Source organism: Phodopus roborovskii, unplaced genomic scaffold (genome assembly GCF_943737965.1).
Source record: "Phodopus roborovskii unplaced genomic scaffold, PHOROB, whole genome shotgun sequence".
NCBI lineage: Eukaryota > Metazoa > Chordata > Mammalia > Rodentia > Cricetidae > Phodopus > Phodopus roborovskii.
The window spans coordinates 21149551-21170342 of record NW_026126517.1 but is presented as its reverse complement, the minus strand read 5'-3'; the positions used below and the strand labels follow the sequence as shown (position 1 = coordinate 21170342).

General features: G+C 50.5%; 1 protein-coding gene across 1 annotated transcript in view; it reads right to left on the bottom strand.

Annotated features, from left to right (window-relative positions):
• Nucleotides 1-20792, bottom strand: part of Nectin1 (nectin cell adhesion molecule 1) — a 61834-nt gene that overhangs the window by 7663 nt on the left and 33379 nt on the right. Inside the window, exons 2-5 of the mRNA XM_051197200.1 lie at nt 8248-8598; nt 7480-7782; nt 7065-7182; nt 5365-5516 (exon numbers count right to left, since the gene is read on the bottom strand). Of these exons, the coding sequence (XP_051053157.1) occupies nt 5365-5516; nt 7065-7182; nt 7480-7782; nt 8248-8598 (924 nt within the window). The remainder of the gene's footprint in view (nt 1-5364; nt 5517-7064; nt 7183-7479; nt 7783-8247; nt 8599-20792) is intronic.

Sequence of the window (20792 nt, the reverse complement as noted above, 5' to 3'; positions counted from 1 at the left end):
TCAGCTTCTCAAGTAGTTGGGACTACAGACTCAGCTTAAAGTGAGTCCCTGTTCACAGACAAACCTTTCCTAACACCACACATTCTGCCAGCACCCTTCATTGAATTTAAAACAATTTCAGCTGGGCGTTGATGGTGCACACCTTTAGTCCCAGCACTCGGGAGGCAGAGGCAGGAGGATCTCTGTGAGTTCGAGGCCAGCCTGGTCTACACAGCTAGTTCCAAGACAGCCTCCAAAGCTACAGAGAAACCTGTCTCGAAAAACAAAACAAAACAAAAAATTCTGATTCCAATATATTAATTACATTCATTGCTAATAATAAAGGCAAATTAGGATTAACCATGGTCGGTTCTGATTCCTCCTCTGGGATAAGGGAAGGGCTGAGGGAAGTAGCCATTCATCCTCTGGGGCTGCCTCACTGCAGCACGACCGCTGTGCATAACACAAGTTCTACCATGACTACTTTCCTGCTTTCCCAGCAAAGAGCCAATGAAAAATACCATGCTCTTACATTTAACTCAGCTAGATTGGATTTTCTGACCCTACTAATCACAGAATGACAGGGTTTGCTGTATCATCCGTCTGATGAGAATGGTTGGTGTCCCAAACTACTCTGTAAATTATATTTTGAAATAAATCTAGAATCTAGCCACTTCTCGCCATTCCATCCCAACCACCCTCCTCCAAGACACCACCATCTCTCACCTGGATTATTTATGGCTATCATCATCTAACTGTTTCCACTCTTTCTTTGCTTCTAAGGACTGTATTTGATACAGCAGCCAGCAAGATCCCATCACTACTCTGCCCAGAGTTCCTAATGGCCATTTTCCTCTCAAAGAAAGCCCAAAGCCACGGAGCCTAGAAGGTTCTCCATGACCTGTGCCCTGCTCTACCTCTGACACCATCTTACCCTGCTTTCCTGCAGGCTGAGGGTTCTCTGCCACGGACTGGAACTTCATGCCATCATCTACTTCAGGGCTTGGCTTGAGTATCACCTACTCATGAACACTTTCCCTACTTACCATATTTTAAAATGCAATGTACAAGTCCCTCATCTCCAACACAGCAACCTTTCTCTAACTGTTATTTTTCCTGTGTCACCTTCAGGACCCCATAGTCTTCACAAGGACAGAGTTTGGTCTGTTTGGCTTACAGAGTTATCGCAAATGCCCAGATCATGTGGCAAATAAATCTTTGTTGAGTAAAAGAACATATTCTCCCATGCCATGGCTTTGCCTTAAAGATGAGGCTCACTCCAGGCAGTGCAAGCATTTAGCCCAGAGATAAAGTGGGCCCAGGACACACTGGGATCTCATTTTATAGGAGTCAGGGTAGGAGTAGAGCAATGGCTTAGGGACACATTATCCTTGGTTCTCTACCTCTGACCTCTCCAGCCCAAGTCCTCGTCCTTATTTATTTATTTTTTCCTAAACTCTAATGAGGTTTACTGTCCTGTGGTTGCTTTAGGATCAAAGGGAACCCATGTTGTTTTAACTAGTGTCAGGTCTGTGTAGAGCAGAGGGATAGCTAAGATGCCAAGGTAAAAGCACTAAGTGAGGGAGGTGGAAGGAAGGGGTGGTTATGGGAACTTAATTCATGTGCCAGCAGGAGGAAAGGGACATCTTGCTCCTCTCCTCCACCCCTCCGTTTGTCATAGTCAGCCAGCAACTTCTGTCCCTGTGGTAGAGGCAGAACCATAAGGGCTACAGCTGGAGAGAGGGGAGAACCGAGCACTGGGGTCATTTGTTATTGTTTCCGGGAGCCCAGCTGAACCCTCTCACATCCTCTTACAAAGTGGCCCACCTGGCCCTGCCTCTGAAGGGTTGCACTCTGGGAACCTGGGATGGACCTCAGAGCAATGGGACTTCTCATTCTGGGTCCCTAGTTCCCAGACTAAGATGAGTGGCCCTGGGGGGGGGGGGCGCTTTGGATAGACCTGAGGTGAACTGGAGTTAAGGTTTGTAGTTTGGAATTAGGATCTAGGGTTAAAGACAATGTCTGAGCTTTCTTCCACAAACAACGCTGAATGTTTGAGCAGGCAGGAAGTGACCTACATCAGATCAGGCCAGGAAGTTGTGAGAACTACATTTCCCAGCATGCAATGAGATCAGCCACAGGGAGAATGGGAAGGCCTGGGGTCATACCCTGAGAAGTCTTGCTGTCTTCCTTTTCTACAGCTGAAGCAGCTGTATAGCCCCCCCCCCCATTGTCTGACAGGGCTCCTGCAAGCTAGAAGAGGAACTCCCAGAGAGGAATGGGCTCAGCTGCATTCTCGTACTTCCAAACACACTGCCATTTGCTGGCTTGGAGACGGGCACATTTGCCCTCAGCATAGCCCCAGGCTTCCATTTGCACACTCAGCATGCAGACAGTGGCTTGCCTGCTCACACTGGCTCACACATGCTTACAGAAGAACACACCCACACTCATGTCTGGGCAGGCACACTTGCAAAGACACTCCCTGTGAAGAAGGCCCACCATCCTTGGTCCAAAAAACTGGCCCAACTGGCATGCCCATGGGATGAGCCCAGACTTCACTCACTGGAAGTAAGAGTTGGGACAGACACACTGAGCTTGAGTGGCTTCCCTGCCCTGCTCTTGGGAATGGCAATATGCCAATCTGACACTTTCCTCCTAACACCCTTAGGGGCAAAAGCTATATCCTACTTTGTCATGGTCATACCCTAGACCCCTCCCTACCTTTAGTGTTAGCACTCTGAAATTGCTTCTCAGCACAAGGGCCTTGGAAACTGGTGTCTTTGAGAGCCAGAAGCTATTAAGTGCATCCACAAATTCCACTGGGTTGTTTCTTCAGCTTTCTTATCCCTATGGCCACAGCTTGGGCCTATTTCACACTAGAGTTCAGTCACGGTGACAGTGACTAACTAGTGTCCTGGTGCCACCATGCAGCTATCTGAACATAGTCAAACCAGCCTTGCTATACTACGCACCTTCCAGAGGCTCTGGGGCCCTTCTTCCATCCCCACCACTGCCATCCCAGCTCCTCACCTTCCATGTGTGCCTCCTGCCTACCCCACCCCAGCTGCTCTCCATTCTACTCTCCAGATGTGCCCAGGGCAAAGCTATTACCTGAAAGGATGGTCAGAATGAAATATTAAATTCCACTTATCCCTCTCACTCATGCATTGCCTTTGGACCAGTGTGCTGGGAGCACAGGGGCCAGCTGTGCCCCTTGGTGTGGTCCCCAGAGACTGACTGCAGAGGTCACTTGCTGATGAGGGGAGAAGGGTGATGAGGTCACCTGCCACTTAGAGAATAAACAGCTCTGGAAAGGCTTTCGAATGTTTGGCTGAACCCTTCAGAAAGGCTGAAAGCTCACCCACAGCCCCTGCGCCTGTCCAGAGAGCAAGGAGTGCTATACTTCCTTGTCTTTTTGCTCCTGGCTGGTAGACTTGCCAGCAACAGAGCTAGCATGGTTGACCCTTTTCCAACTGGAGCTCTCTCAGGGTGGCTTTAGACCACCTGTGCCGACGAGCACACACCACCACCTACACAGACCTGACCACGGGTCCCACAGTAGGTACCGGGTACCCATGATGGTTTCCTCCCCATGGCCAGTCTTTTCTTTCTTCTCCTCCTCTCTGCTCCTGCACCTGAACCCCAAGGAGGAGCCCTTCCTCAAGACCATTGCCTTTGCTCCTGGGCTTTTGGAGAAGGGAGGATGCATCCTCCTGCAATTCTGAGATTGGCATACTTGTCCTAGCAGTGTCTCTGGTGAGTCTTCTCGTGCTGAGAAGAGAAATCATTTTCTCAAAGTTCCTGGGTGGCAGATGGGATGCTATAATGGCTTTGGTGTTCCTGTGGAGGAATTAACATGGTCATATGGACCATAGGATGTAAGTTGGACTACCTTCACTTACAGATTGGGAAGCTGAGGTTCAGAGAGACAAAGACATTATTCAAGGCCACATAGTCAAGAGTCCTTCCACAGACATATTCCTGGCCCTCAAGTGACACTGCTCATCACACTGGTAATGATGACTTCTCAGAGGAGGCAGCTGTGCATTTCTTCATCCAACCCCATAGCCTCAGAGCCAGAGCTCAGACTTGGGAGAATTGTGTGATAGTCCTCTTCTGCTTGTCTGTCACCCTATAGGAACTCCCAAGCCCTGTCCTGGCAGGTTACCTTGGCGGTTAGCAGGCTTTAACCCTGGCACCTCTTCTCCTACCAATACTCTCAGAGTCAGGGGCAGGGAGTTTAAGTGACCACACCCTTTTGTTCCTAGGTGACAGAACAGCCCAAGGACAGGTCAGTGTGGTCCCTGGATAGTTCCAGCTGCTTTTGTGCAGATGTATTTGGAATACCCACAGATGATGTCTTAATCTCAGAGCCAGCAAATCCTCAAGCTCCCCAAAACCTGTGTCCTGGGAGCAAAAGGTCACTGTGCACATTATACCCTGCATCATTTAGTGGCAGTGGGATATCCCTTCCTGTTTTGGGAGGTTCTTTGTGTCACTTTCTCACACTGCAGCCAGCTCAGGTTTGATACTAAAAACACTCCCCCTTTTGAAGTTTGGTGGCAATTTGGTGGCAATTTACTCCTTGGTGCATTTGTTTTGATGCTTCTGTTAATGACAATGATAATGACGGAGGTCATGGCAATAATAACAGAGCCATGGCCACTTACTGACAGACTGAGTTGTGCTAGGTTATGTGACCTACATTATGTGTCATTGGACAGCAGCTCTTTCTTCAAGGCAGGTCATACTACCCCCATTTTACAGACGAGGCCTGCTGGGGTCACATCCCAGGTGAAGTCTCTCTGTGGAGCATCAGAGCACTCATTTCCCGACTGACTCACCCTTAGTGTAATGACAGAGAAAGACCTGGGAAAAGAGCAATTCAGTGTGGAGACATAAGTGTCCGGTTCCTTCAGGGTGCTTGCTCACACTCGCCTCTATTACTGTCTGTCTTGTGCTCTGCTTGAGGCCAGCTTTACCCCTGCAGCCCTACAGGCTTCCTCAACTCCAGCTGCAGACCTTGGAGGACATGAGCTTGGGCCACAGACCTGTCCCATCAAGCCAGCCTGACTCCCTGGTGCAAGTGGTCAGCTGAAAACAGCACTTCCCACCCCTGAAGGTCACTTTGACGGAACCCTATAGCATGCCCTTCCCCCCCAACCCCAACACATACACACACACACACACACACACACACACACACACACACACACACACAAAGCAAGAGAAAAATGTAAATAAAGAACCATGGCCCGAGGTGCAGAGAAGCAAGGGGGTGGGTGGGGGAGACACAAACTTCACCAGGTACAATGAAAGGAGTGGGTACAGCTATGGAGAACCTGAGGTTGGGGAGTAGCAGGGGAGGCTGAAGATTCCCACCTGTGATATTGACCTCCACCTGGCCTGAGCGGGTACCAATGGGGTTGGTGGCCTCACAGATGTAGGTCCCTGCCAGGCTGTAGCTGATGGGTCCTCGGAAGAAGAGGGTTCTGTTCTGGGCCTCCACACCCTTGGGGAGAGAGCCGTTCAACCTGCAGGTATTGGGAGACACAGTGAGGGTTTAGGATTCTCCAGAATCAAGAACCAGCCACTGGGGCACCCACTTGCCTCCAATGCTATCTACCAGCTCTTTTGCTGAGTGCATATATTGGGCTCTGTTTGAGACGGAGGAAAGAGTAACAATAATGTCTTGCATTCCAGTTTTCTATTATTCAGTAATTCATGTTTTCCTTCCTTCCTTCCTTCCTTCCTTCCTTCCTTCCTTCCTTCTTTCTTCCTTCCTTCCTTTGAGACAGGGTTTTGTTATGTAGCCCAGGTAGGCTCTGAACTTGCAGCAATCCTGACTGGGCCTCTCTGGCACTGAGATTACAGGGCTTGGACCACCATGCTTGACAATTCATGATTGATCATCTCGCCACCAAAATGTATTCAAGGCAGGTGGATACCACTCCCACATTAACAGATGAGACTCGAGATTCAAGGCCAGGGACACACAGCTAGGAGGCAGCAGAGCAGAGGCCAGCTGGGTCTGCAGGCTTCAGTACAGTGCTTGTTGTACTGCTCCGGGGTCCTCTTGCTGCTCCTTGTCTCCTTGGTAGTGGGTTGACAACTGTGACACCTGGGTCCTGACCCTAGTTCTCCTTTAGTGGGGCTACCGAGGCCAAATGCATTTGGAGAAGCTATTAGGATGGGGAAATGGGCATGGCTAAGCTCCTATTCATCATCTTGCCACTGCTGGGCATGTCTCAAGACGTTTTTGTATGGGGAACATCTTGGGAGTTTGCCAGGTACAGAAGACCTTCATCCTTCCCTTGTTAGCTGTTCTTCAGTTAAGCCAGCAGCTGCTCTGGTTACAGGGTCAGTTGGCCCTGGCAAGCATGTTCTGCCCACCTTCACCTTCAAAAGCAGTTTTGTGGCTAGAAACGCAGGCTGCCAGGAGGACCCTGGCAGGTCCTCCACTCCCTAGAAAATGGTTTAGACTCACTCTTAGCTGCTGTCTTCTGGCCACTTGCATCAACTTTCTTAGCTTCCCCTGTCTGAGTCCCACTTAGGTCTCTGAGGAAGGGATGATGGCTTGAGGTGTTCAAGTTGGCTAGAGGGGTATGTTCCTTTCTGAAGGTCAAGAAGCAGACTGTAAAGCTATTTTGGGGGACATGGGGGTCTACTGCTGCCCCTACCCAGAGAACCTGGGGTTGTTGTACAGAAGGACTAGGAACCAAGAAAGACTGGGTGTTCCAGAACACCAGCTTCCCAGGGGACACCTTGATAAAAATAAATAATAGGGACTGGGGTGGGATGACTCACCAAAGGAAAATGATAAAATCCTTTATTAGTAAGTGAAGGGAAGCAGGTCACAAGGGAAACCCCTACTGGCAAGATTATTAGTCCCAAACCCTAGCACTCAGATGCAGAGGTGTGTGTACATAGTATGTGTGTTTATGTGGGACCTCTTAAACCAACTCCCATGGAAATATCAGAGCCTAGATTCTAATCCTCCCTACTCCCTGGAGGTGTGTGGTTGGGCCCCTGTGGTCCAGCAAAGGGAAGTTTTCAGGGATGGGCCAGCCTACAGCACTCACGTGGTCCAGTGGTATTCAGTGGCTGGGGGGTTCGCATCCGCTTTGCACGTAAGCTTCACATCTGTCCGCTGCAGGTACCAGTTACCATCAAAACCCTCAATGGTCACCTCAGGTTCATCTGTGAGGCAAGGGAGGATGTTGGAAGAGGGTGACATTAGGGGAGCAGGCAGGAAAGGGAAAGACGTCACAATTAAGGAGGGGAGACAGTGAGGACCCAGGAGCAGCTAGAAGGAAAGGCAAGTTGGCTCTGTAAAACCTCGGAGTGAAAGCAGCAAGCACAAAGGTTAGAGGGAGGGGTAGTGACAGAGGATGGACAAATTGCAGCATCTTGGAGGAGAAAGTAGTGGGAAAGACTAAGCAACAGAAGAGTAGAACATGTAGTAATGGTTGGGAAGGGCCCCTGGCCCTGGCTCACACTGCACGTTGAGTGTGAGGCTCTCCCTGAAGCGGTCCAGGTGGTAGTTGACGATGCAAGCCAGGGACTGCCGGTGGGCTTCCCGGCTGGGCACCAAGCGGTAACGGCTGATGACTGTCACTGTGCCATTGGGGTTCCGAATTTCCTGGTATTCTGCCTCGCCCTTTAGCCGTGTTTCCCAGGACACCACACTGGGAGGCTTCCCATTGGCTGAGGTGCAGGTGGCTACCAGGACCTTGTCATCCTGTCCCTTCCTGGCTCGAAGCACTGCCTGGGTACCCTCAATCCAGTTGGTGGGTTTCGCTGTGGGCACAACACCATGGCATCAGTTGAAGTTGCCTGTCACCCCTGCCTCTCAGCTGTCTTTTGCCAAAGCCCTTCCCAGAATTTCTCTTGGGGAGTTCCTCATGCCAGTAAATCCTTCTTGCTGCACAAATAGTCCTGTTGTTAGATTAAGAAATCTGGCATGCTCAAGCCAAGCAGCTTCCTTTCTCACTATGGTGTCTAAAGCACCTGCTGCATCCAAGTCTGCAACACAATGTCCCTTGGTGGGGGGCTCCAACCTAACAACTGCCCCTGCCCAAAGGTAAAGCCCCACCCCCAATCCTCGGAGAATTATGGACAATCTGGCTAGTCAAGTGAGAGGCACTATGCCTGGTGTTATGGGAGCATGCCAACCCAACAGGGGTGTCTGGGGCCACTGAGGCACATGCTAAGGATGGCCAACCCCTCCTGACTGGCAAGGGAAAGAGGCCCAGGGCAGCTTACCCATCACAGTGAGATTGAGCTGGCTCTCGCGGTTGCCTGTAGGGAAGGTGGCAAATTCACAGATGTACATGCCCTCATCCTCCAGCTCCAGGCGGGAGAGGCGGATGGTGCCATCGATGAAGGAGGGTCGCAGGAACTCCACTCGTTTCTCGTAAGGGGGCAGCACGGAAACGCCCATAGTTGGGTTATAGATGGCCATATTCTGCTTGGAGCCATTGGTGGACTTCTGCCATGTGACCTGGGTAATCTTCACACTGGGCAGTGGGTTGGCAAAGCTACAGTGCAGTACCACATCCGTGCCTATGAAGCCATACATGGAGTCGTTCACCTGCACCACCTGTGTGTGAGTGCCTGGCAGAGGGGATAACAGGAAGTGGTCAGTGCCGGGCACTACTCCCCGCCCCTGCCATTCTCTGTCCTTCGGTCTTAGCTTTTACAGCAGTCATTACTTTTGTAATTCTTCTTGCGAAAATAATCACAGGGTCTGGTGGTTTGTGCCCATAACCCCAGCACGTGCGAGGCTTAAGTAACAAGATTGCTATGAGACTTTGAGGCTGGCCCTGGTTACATAGTAAGTTCCAGGCCAACCTGAGATACAAGTGAAACTCATTCCAAATCCCTCCAAAATGAATTAATTACTTGATATAAAAATCGCCTGTTAAGGTGGCTCAGTGGGTAAAGACATTGGTCACCAAGGATCATGATTTAAATGTGATCCCCAGAACCTACAAGGTGGAAGAGACCCTTTAAATTGTTCTCTGACTCTACATACCCACTCTACATGCACATACATATAAAATAAATAAATGAATTTAGTAATAAAGTCTCACTCTAGATAATTCTGAAAAAATACCAAGAAGACAATGACATCATTCACTTGTAGCTCAGAATGGCCTTGAATTCATGTTCCTCGTGTCTCAGTTTCCTTCTCGTCCTCCTCTGCCAAGACAGAGTTTCTCTGTGTAACAGCCCTGGCTGTCCAGGAACTTGCTCTGTAGACCAAGCTGGCCTCGAACTCACAGAGATCCACCTGTCTCTACTTCTTGTGTGCTAAGACTAAAGATGTGTGCCACCACCACCCAATATCACAGCTTCCTGAGTGCTGGGATTCTCCATGTGTACCTGGCTACTCTCTGTATTTTTTTAACATGTGTGTGTGTGTTTTGCACTGAGGTTGATGCTCAGTATCCTTGATTGAGTTCCACCATAGTTTCCTTTCTTTAGACAGGGTCTTACTATGTATCCCTGGCTGGCCTAGAGTTTGCTGTGCTAACCAGGCTGGTTTCAAATTTGCAGAGATATGCTTGCCTTTGCCTCCTCAGTGCTGGAGTTAAAGGCATGAGCTTCCCAGCCGTATACTTTTATGCAAGATCTCTCCGTTAGACCCAGACAGTGTTCATTTGGCTAGCCAGCTTGCTCCAGGAACTCCATCTTTGCCTCCCAGTCAGGCCACTATGCCCATCAGGAATTTGTGTGGGTGCTGGGGACCCTAAATATGGTCCTAATGTTTTTTTATGGCAAGCATTTTATCCAGTGAGCCATCTCCCTAACTCTCTATATTAAAAAACAAAATTAGAACCATACTGTACAGATTGTCCAAATGCTACTTTTCATTTAGTATGCAGGTCAGTGTTTCATGTCAGAAAACATACATCCATATACCCTTTGTCTAGTTCTATGGATGGAGACAACCAACATACTTAGCAAGTCTCTACTACTGCTCTACATTTAAGCTCTGCCTCCCCTTGTCCTCCCAAGATATCTTTGAGGGCAGTTTTAGGCTATATAGTCAAGTCTGATCTTGAACTAAACATCTTCCTGCCTCAGCCTTCAGACAGTTAGGATTATAGGTTTGTTTGCTTGTTTTTTTGTTTTTTGTTTTTTGTTGTTGTTGTTGTTAGGTCTGAGAAAGGTCTACTTTCCAAGAGGAGCTCTAGCTAGGAACTTTCCTTGGCTTCAGCTCCCTCATCTGACAAATGAGCCAGATAACCCAGTCTTCTCTATCTCAGCCGTTGCTCGGGAACCAAATGACATACAGGTAAGAAAGGACAAGGGTGTGGGAGGGCAGGAATTGGAGAAGGGGTACAGAGTCACAGCAAGAGGGCCCTTCCTCTCCAGCTCCTGTGAGGAGCCCACTCAAGCCCTTCCATTAGGAAGTTTGGTCCTCTAGGTTTCCCTAGAACAGCATTCCCTGCCTCAGAATATGGCTGTTTACACCTGACTTCTCTCCTGGACTATGAACTCCTGCAGGGAGCTCTTTCTCTTCCTGAGTCCCCAAACTCAACTCAGCATCTGGCTTACACAGCAGGCTTCCGTGTTTCCTTTTCTCCAGTGCAGCAAATGTTTATTGCTGGGTAAACTGTGGTGGTAGCTGAGAAAATGGGGGCTCCCAGGAAGGAAGGCAGTGGGTGGCAAGGCTTGTATAAGTTCCTTCCAATCTCCACATCTAGAAAGTTCTTTACTTTGAGCCTGAGACAACCAGCCCAGACCCAGGCTCTGCCCTCCACTTCTGTCCACCTCTGGGTGGGTCATGTCCCCAAGGCTGCATCTTAATCACATGATTGTACACACTTCCTGTGTTTGATGAGCGAGCACATTTGTGTACCTTAGATCCCATGCCTTCAGCTTACTGAGTACCATCAATAGTACCAAACCCTCTACTGACACGGGGCAGAAGGATGGCTTCAAGAGAACTGGTACCCAAGAGTGTGAAGCTGGGGCTTCCCTTGCCTCCTCTGTGTGGTGGAGAAATGGGGACTCCTGGGAAGGTCCCAAAGCTATTGGTCACTTCAGCACATTGCTCCCCATTCCACTCTTCCAGAGATCATACTGACTGTGGGATCTCAGGGCATTAGTGTACAGCAGGCTCTCAGGAAATGCATGCTGAGCCAGGCATGGTGGGACATGCTTGTAATATTAGCATTCGGGAGTCTGAGTCAGATCTGAAGTTCAAGGCCACTCTGGACTACACAGTGAGACCTTGAGAAGTATGTGGAGGAAAGGAGATAGGAGAGAGACAGAAACACAGAGAGAGCGACACACACACACACACACACACACACACACACACACACACAGAGAGAGAGAGAGAGAGAGAGAGAGAGAGAGAGAGAGAGAGAGAGAGAGAGACTTGGTTTTCCCAAGCCATGCGCTTGGCATTGAGAATTCCATACACATCCCATTCCTTTTGCCATTCACACTGCACAGCCTTAACAAGCACGTTGAGTGTTCCTGTCCCCCACCCCTGGATGTCTCTTGGAAGCACCAGATATCTCAAGCAGAGGTGTTGGGGGCTGGAGGGGCTGTGAGGAGGGGGAAAGTACGGCACATAGTTGGAGACTGAATTTCCCACTACCTGTGGGACCCTAGACAGTCATTTCCCTTGCCTCTGCAAAGCAGCAGGCTGGCTGCCTTGGGTCTCTATTTTCCTTCTGGCTCTAACTGTCTCACAGCAGCCCAGCCCAAGCCCCACCCAGAAGCAGCCTAAGAGGAGGTCAGTAGGTCAGATGGTCTAGCACTCTTGCTGACTGGTCAGCTGGCAAGCAAGCAATTCCTCCATCCTCCCTGACAGGGTAAATGGGTGCTCCCTGATGCTCCTCTATCCTCCACTCCCCCAGCCTGCTGGAGGCTGCCCAGCAGCTGAGATAATGTGGGCATAATTGGGGAACTTGCGCCACATAAAGCCAAGAACTGGAAAAGCCAGTTGGGAGGGCTTGAGCCACAACTTGAAAGTTGGGGGAAGGGGCATGGGTATCAGGAACTATCTTGGTGCTAGGAATGGTGTCCTTGGAGGGACACACGACCTGCTGAGCCCCACTACCTCATCTCCTCTCATCCCTTCTGCAGTTGTGGGGCAGGCAGTGGGGAGGCCCTGATACACAGCTGATATTCCTATGATGCTTCCCAAGCAGTGACCTCATCCTTCAGGGATAAGTCGGTGCCAGGTATGTTGGGGAGGTTTCTGTGCTAAAGCAGGTGTGTGTGTGTGTGTGTGTGTGTGTGTGTGTGTGTGTGTGTGTGTGTGATCCCTATCTAAGTCTATGCTGGTAGAGTCCATTTTTCTCTCCACTGGGGCTCTCCCAGAAGCAGCTTCAGGGTGGTGTGGAGGCATTCCTGGTATCCCCTCATTGTATACAAAGGCATTCCTGAACCTTTCTGGCCCTGAGATGGGCTGGGTAGGGGTCATGGAGGACCTCTCAGTAGTGGGCATGCTCACATTTACTCTTGGACTCTATCATAGCTGGCTGTTAACAGAGCCTAGGAGGTAGTCCATGGATGGCATGTGGGGTTCCTGGAGTATTTAGGGTAAAGACCCCAGGGTTCTGGACTTGAGAGGAGATAAAAGATTAGCAAAATTAGGCCTTATTTCAACACTCTAGCCTGAGGGACTTGGTTCCCAAGCTTCTATGGGGGCTCCCTGGCCTGCACTAAGTGTGTCAAATTAGATCTAAGTATCTAGCACTTAGAGTGGGTGGCTTTCCAAAGGGAATAGGGCTCATCCTTGAACATGGAGGGATTTGGTGGAAAGCCTGAGAAAAGGAACAGGATTGATGGGTTCCTGCAGGGACAGGACACAGGTGGCAGGAAGGGAGGTCTTAGAGTATGCTCAGTTTTCTCTATGCCTGCTCCAGCTTCACAGTCGGGAAAATGACGTGGGTGGTTCCCAAGCTCTGCATGGCCTTTCTGGCACCCCCATTTGAGGAGCACAATGGAGTTGGGAAGAGTTGGCATCCTGTCTCTGTGCCTGTCAGTGGTCCAATAACTTAACCTCTCTGTGACTCAGTTTACACTGAGGGTGCACATCTGCAAAACGGAGATTCTAATAGTTAACACCTGTCCTATAAAACTGTTGTAAGGATGAAATGGAGTGCATGGGAAACTCAGAAAGCAGCATTAGCACAAAATAAATAATCAATGTTGGTTGCCGCCATCATCATCACCATCACCATCATTGTCATCAACGATATCATCTGTGAAACAGTAGGAATCCCTTCATTCAACAAATGTTTACTGATCATCTACATGGCACTAGGCATTTATGGGGTGCTACAGGCTCCCCTCTTCTGGGATACCAAGATGGTTCTCCTTCCTAACTCTTTGGTGGACACTTTTACTAGGACCCCAATAGCAAATAACCATGCAACTGTACCCATTACTAGTTCCTGCACTTGTGCAGGGTTTGTATCCTGTCACTCAATGGATGTCTAGCTACCATGGGGAAAGCAGGGACATGCTGGACCTTGGGCTGTGTCAATCACATGGCAGGGACATGGCTGGTCCAAGGTTTGGGGAATCTGCTGACTCTCTGGTTACCCAAGTAATAGGAAAGCTCTCTTCCCCTGCAGACTACAGACTGGGGCTTATGACACAGTAGTGTATGAGGGCTCAATGGATCAGGCAACCTGCTACTAACAAGGTCAAGAGGGGTTGGGTCATCCACCAAAGGACATAGACTAGCAGCCCCCCCCCCCCAGCCTGGTTCAAGTCCTATCCTAAACCAGAGTCTGGCTCAATCTATCTCCCTAGGGACCTTGTTCTGGGTGCTGAACTTCTGGGAGATATCCTCAGAAACCTTTGAAAACTACACAAATGCCAATCTCAATACTTGGCCACAGCACTCATAGGTACCTTGTGCTGGAGTCCAGTGACTGTGGGTCAGAAGTGGAATGTAGGGAGCTCAGGCTGGATTGTGCCTACAGAGGCTGTTATGTGCACAGTGGGAAGAATAAAGAGTAGGGACAAGGGGTGCAGAAATCATGGAACCTGTGCCCACAGAAGAGGGGCTCTTATATATAAGGTACACAGTGAGTCTTTCCCTGTCCTGATCTTAATCACTGCCTAGATCCCTTCCTGAGCACCCTATATGGTTGAGGTTCAAGACACAGGTCCCTGGGACTTCTGCTCTGATGCCTCAGTTTCCTTAACAGAGCACAGGCAGGCAATTGGGGTGACCTGGCTTCTCAGAAGTGCTGAGCCAGCAAGGCAAGCATGGGACCAGCCCCCCACAACGTCACAGACCTGCAAAAGCCCAAGCTCAGCAACAAAACACAAAGGCTCTTTAGTTGTGGCAGACAAACCTGCTCCCCAGGGCCCTGCCCAGCTTGCCATGGAGCTAATCTGCAGGGGGTGGCAAGGGTTCCCACGCATTGGGCGTGGCCACATGAGCAGTTTCTCTTCCTGCCCTTTTTGACTTTAGAACTCCTGTTGTAGCTGGGCAAGCTGGCTCTGGGCTCAGAAGGTGGGTGTGTAAATGGGTACTTTTGTGAGGACCACCGTGCCCTGACCTGGCTGGACAGATCTTTTCCAGGCCTTTATTTTCTGAAACTTGCCTCAGTATCTCCAGCAGTGGCTCAAGTAGAGTGTTAGCACAAGAGAGAGAATAAATCTGTGTATATAGGTGTGGGGTTCTGGGCTCTCTGACAAGAACCTGTGCCAAAACAACGTCTCTTTTTTCTTTTGATTCTACTTTGTTGTGAGACAAAGACTCACACTGCAGCCTAGGTTACCCTAGACTATGCAGCCCAGGCTGGCCTCAAACTCATGGCTGTTCTCCTGTCTTAACCTTTTGACTAAGTCTCCTGCCCAGTGTAGGAATAGTTATATGTGAGAGCTACCATGACTATGACACCTGGCTAGAAGAAATCAACACCAGGCGCCCCCCCCCACCGTGTGTGTGTGTGTGTGTGTGTGTGTGTGTGTGTGTGTGTGTGTGTGTGGTGTTTAGGTTGGGGCCTTGCACATGCTAGCTAAGTAAGTGCCCTTCCGACAAGGTACATCCTCAGTTGAAACCAATATCCTTTGCTTCTAGGGATTTCTAGGCAAGCTCGCATGCTCCCTCCCTTCCCTCCAGGAACTAGCAGACAGGACAGGACTTCCGGTGGTGAGAAACAGCTAAGGGCCAGTGGGAATGACTCACTGCAGGGAGGGAGAAGGGTCCCTGAAACCCAGCTGAGTCAGCAAGGTGACCTAAAGCTTTAAGACCCTCCCCTTCAGCAGGCTTCTTTCCCAAATGTCATCTCTCAGGAAGTCCAGGCAGGAGGCATTCCAGAGAGGCTGACAAGGGAGAAGTGGACCAGGAGAGAACTCCCTTTCTGGGGTCATCTCCTCTTGGAAGGTTTTGCCATCTTGTCATCTGGACCTCATCATCCTGCCAGCAAGAACCCAAAAGGGCAGGGCGCTTGCTGAAGCCCTTTGAACTTGCCCTTTCTAGTGTCTATGCCCCAGGCACGGTTCCCCATTAATTTAGGAGCCTCTTGGCTCCCAGGCTGCATCACCTGCTCCCAAACTCTCCTATACACCCAGGACAGGCCACAGTGACCTGGCTTAGAGGGCACTAGGAGCAGATGGAAGAAGTGTCCCATTTCTTGTCCCCAGTGCCCAGCCAGCCCTCCCTGGGGAGGGACAAGAAGAAGACATAGCACTTGTCCTGGCCTGGCATGGTGGTTTGCATCTCCATTTCTCAACTCCTGCAGTTCAGGGACCTCTGCTGGTGAAAAGGCCTGGGGGAATTCTCTTGGGATAACTCCAGGGGCTCTGTGGTCCCTCCACTCTCACCACCAGACACTCGCAGTAGTGATGATGTCCTATGATCCCTCAGTCAGGGGCTAATTGCTACTGTCTGAGCCCAGGCGCCTCCACCCCCAGCTCTGGGGTCACAGAAACTGCCCATGTTTTCCTCTTGACTGAATGCTCCCCCCAACTCCCCACATGGAGTTGGTTAATGATGGGCTATGTGGCTGGCGCCGGTTGCCTTGGGTGGGGGAGGTGCGTGGGAGAAGAGGGGGTGAGGCAGCCTGGGAAAAGACCCAGGAGGAGCCAGGGCTCAGGATCTTCCTCCGACAGACAGACCGGGCTAGCCCCACTCCCTTGGCCATGTAGAAGCCCTGGGGGTGGCAGCAACTATGGGGGTGCTCTGACAAACCCTATCTCTCCTTGAAACGTGGGAAGACAGGCTGGGGGGACAGAAATGAGTCAGGGAGCTGGGCTTTGGTGCTCTCATCAAGGAACAAGGGGTGGGGATGACTGGCCCACCTCCTGCAGGTCCATTTCCTGTAGTCACCTCATCCCCAGGGACTCTGGCAAGCAGGGACTCTACTTTGGTACCCCAAGAACACAGAGCCTTGCTCCTGGCTCTGCCTGTTCCTGGCTCTTCCTGTCTCTTAACTCTAGCCTTCCTCTCTACCTGCCCCTTTCCTCTGGGCTGTGGGTAAGGGAGGGTACCCACTGGATATTGGCAGAGGCAGGCTCTGATCTTTACTACCTGGTCACTGTTGTCACCTGGGCTTGAGTAGGGCTAGTGTCCTTTTCTGTAAGCGGGAGTGGCGAACCTGAGAATCCTGGAGGGGTTCTGTGGCTCTGACCTGCTCAGCTCCCTCTGCCTCTGCTGCTCCTCCTCGGGATTTACCTTTTTTTTTTTTTTTTTTTTTTTTTTTTTTAATTTTTATTTGTTTTTATTTTTATGTGCATTGATGTTTTGCCTGTATGTATGTGTGAGGGCATCCAGTCTCCAGGAACTGAAGTTACAGACAGTAGTGAGCTGCCATGTGGGTGTTGGGAATTGAACCCTGAGCCTTTGGAAGAGCAGCCAGTACCACTGAGCCATTTCCCCAGCTCCTCAGGATTGACCCTTGGGTACTTGTGCACTGACCAGTTGGCTCTCTGTCTTGGTGTGCTGGCCAACTTCTGGAAGTCCTGCTGGGTCAAATCCAGGTTGCACCTCAGCAAAGCTGGGGTAGAGCAGGTTCTCCCAGTCCAGTGTATGGTAGGTCCTTAACAGCTTTTCTCCCTATGCTGCATTTTTCCAGATCTAACCCCCCCCAAGCTCCTCCCATCAGCGCCTTCATCTCCAATAGTCTCTCACTTCCTTCTCTCAACCCTCCTGGGCTGGGCCCCCATGCACAACCCCTTCCTTAGTAACCTCAGCACTCACATCTTATGCCTCCCTCATTCTCCCAAGCCCAGACCACTTTTCACTGGTCCGCTGCAGGACAACATTGAGTGTACAGCCCCCTGACTGGAGCCCCCATAGATTAAACTTCCTCAAGTCCTCAAGGTCAAGCCCAAGGTTGCCTAGGTGGGTTTTGAACTCAGGGCAGTCTTCCTACCTCAGTCTCCTGAGTAATGGGATTGTAAGTGTGAGCCAACATGCCCCAAGGGAAGAGGTTGAAGAGTCCCAGATTAGGAATGTTGAGAAAACGAGGGCACTGGAGACTGCTAGAGGTCTGGCTTGCTATCCCTTCTGCTAAAAACATACACTTGTGAATTCTGTCCTCAAATCCCCTGAGACTTGGCTTCCTGGAGCCCTGTCCTGGCTCTGTTAGGGGTTAGGTGGTACTATATGCTCAGGGTACAAACGTGGGCATGTTCCTGACATAGCACGATAGTCCAAAGCCTGGCACTCAGAACTCACAGGGCACTCCCACTGGTTGGTGGGGAAGGTTGTAAGCCAGTTGTGGTCCTGGGCTAAGGCTAGCTAGCCATTGTCTCAGGTACAATGGCAGCTTCCTCAGAAGTGTGTTAGCCAAGGGGCAGAGACGAAGGGTGAGCCCTCATCTATATTGAAGGGTCATAGCTTAAGGACTAACTTCTTTTTTGCTGCCCAGAAATGGGAAGAACATCCCACAGGATTTGGGCCAGCCTGCCCACCTGCCCACCTTTCAATTCTATACCTTCCTGTTTGCTTCCTAGCTGACAGTCTTGATTCCCCTTCTCTCTCTCTGTTACAGTTCCTAGCACCCTGGCTCCCTTCCTTCCTCACACCAGAGTACAAGGTGAAGAATTGTTTTCTCACCTAAGCTGTGGCAAAGAGGTCTTGCTCCCTTCACCTAAGCCTGTCTGTCTGTGTCCGTGTGTTCTGTAGCTCGACTCCCTCCACAGCCCCAAGCCATTCCTACCTGACCTGGCCTTTCTTGACCTGCAGGCGGAGAAGCCTCTGGCTCTAAGGCCAAGATTCAGAAAGGTTCAGTAATGTGATGGCCGCTGACGCTTCAGTGAACACTACTGTCTCCCTGCAGACAGCCTGGGTTTCCCTCTGTGAGCATACATGCATTTGCTCCTGACACATTTGGGGAAGTGTAGGCAGCAGCCTCTGTGGCAGACTAGTGTTGAGGAGGGAGAGGCTGGGGGCTGCTGAGAAGGCAGAGGAAGAATTCCCTAGGCTTCCCCAGGGGAACCTTCACAAGGCTCAGGATTGACATGTGCCTTCCTTGCCTCAGCGCTTAGAGTCCCAAATACAACCAAGCTCAGCATCTGTTTGGCAGTGGAGGGCTCTCAGGTCTGCCTCGTATCAAGAAGGGCAAGGTGGGCCACCCCAGCACCCAGCTCGGCAGAAGCCTGCTCTTTCGAGATGGCTGCAGGGAGGGGAGGCTATCGGGTGGGTGCAGCTGCCTGCCTACAGGAAGGCTCATTATAAGAGAAAGGGCTTGGGTGGAAGGAGTGTCAGGATAGAGACAGGGTTGAGAGAGTTAGACAGTGGGGCCCTTAGAGAGGATTGGAGTGCATGAAGTAATTAGTCTATGAGCACCGACTTCCAATTCAATGCAGGCAAGACAAGGGTTTGTGAACTGGACAACTTCAAGTGATGTGAATCTCTCCAGGCCTAAATTTTCTCACATATAAAGTGGGGGTGATGATAGTTCTGTTTCCGAGGGCTGGGAATACTGGGAATGCATAGGGAAAGACCTGCCAGGATTCAGGTGAGCTGGCGTCCTGAACAAGGCCACTACTGACCTAGATAGCGCTGACATTTGGGGCCAGACATTCTCTCCTGTGGGGTCTGTCTTGTGCCCTGTAAGATACTTAGTGACTTCCCTGGTGTCTATACACCAGCCATCAGGGTCAGGAGCACCATCTTCACTTGTGGAAAAAAAAAAAAAAATCATGCCCAGACACTATCACATGCCCCCTAGTGAAAAACATGGGACTAGATGATGGGACAATGAGCTCAGGTAGGGGAGGTGAAGTGCATGATGGGTATGCAGGGCCAACCATGGCAAGCTGGGTGCAGACAGGGTGAGGAATACTACTGTGGGACATGATAGGGAAAACTTCCTTGTAGGTCCTGGGTAAAGAGAGAGACTCAGGTCTTCCTATCGGAAGGCCAGAGCTGGGCTATGTGTAGAGAGGCTCGTGGTCAGAAAGTGGGCTCATACATAGGGTTGCTGTCTGACAAAACACAGGTTGTGGAGAGACTTTCCTGTCTCCAGAGGACGCAAAAGCACAGGGAAGGGCAGCCAGGGGAATGAATGGCCAGAACCCTTAGTCAGGGCGAGTGGGGAGGCCATGAAGACAGAGGGCTGCGGGACACTCAGGGCTGTGCTCAGCAGAACTGAGGTGAGGTAGCATCTTCCTTCGAGGGTAAACTGCTATCATTTTGGAAGGATTTTCACCTCATTTGGTTCCTGCTTAAGTGAAATCCACAACATGTGTTCTCTGCATTAGTGGAGTGTTTGTGCTTAATTAGTGGCAAATTCTTTCATATTAAAGTCATTAAGTTTTGCTGTTTGCTCTCCTCACCCTGGGCCTGGCTCTCCTGCTTTTTGCTTTAATGTGGGAAGGCTGACTGGAGAAACCCATGTCCCCCAACATGGTGGCCTCAGGAGGTATTCATGCAAACACACACACACACACACACACACACACACACACACGCATCCTATGGCATTCAGATTCCACTGTTCCAGCCCTGATGGCTGTCCCACCGGGACTGGCATCTGTCCCTCCTGCCCCTTTGTCCATACCCCCAGGCACCTGCACATGGCAGGAAGTTTTCCTTTGGTTCTGCCCCATCTTTGGAGCTACCTTATAGGAAAGGCTAAAGGTCAGAGGAGTGTTCCAGACTGCTGCCCTTCCAGTAGAGGGACAGGGACAATGCAATGTAGAAAACTCAACTGCAAAGGAGGCTGAGTTCCCATGATCCAACTGGTCAGCAGGACTGAGTGTAGACCACTGCCAAGGGCCACTGAGGAATGCTGGGAGAGACTAGAATGCAGGCCATGCTCCTGCTTCAGCCCTCTGGAAGGACTATCTTATTAGTTTCTAAGGCTGAAATACATTGAGGGTGATGCTCTGTAGTTCAGAACTACAGTGACCCCAAAGTCTTGTATATGGCACGGATGATCTTAGCTTCAAGGGTCATAGCCCAGCTCTCCAATACATCCAATGTAGACCTCCAAATCATTCTCCCCCAACTGCCCAACATAACCCGTACAGTTCCAGCCAAGTTTCATGGCAACTCAAGACCACAACAAAACCAGGGTCATGACTCCAACCTGAGTGCTAACCCCTAACCTCTTCCTGGCCTTAACCACAGAACAAACCCAGCATTCCAACCCTGCAGGGACAGCCCTAGTCTCTCTTTTTAGACAGGAGCCTCTTGCCTCAGCCTTCTGAAAAGTAGATCTGGGACTATAGGTGGGTGCCACCATGTTGGCTTCCTTTCAACTTTTGTGGAACTCCAGGTCTAAATTCAGCTAAATGTACTGTTAGGAAGAAGGTGTGTGTGTGTGTGTGTGTGTGTGTGTGTGTGTGTGTGTGTGTGTTTCACC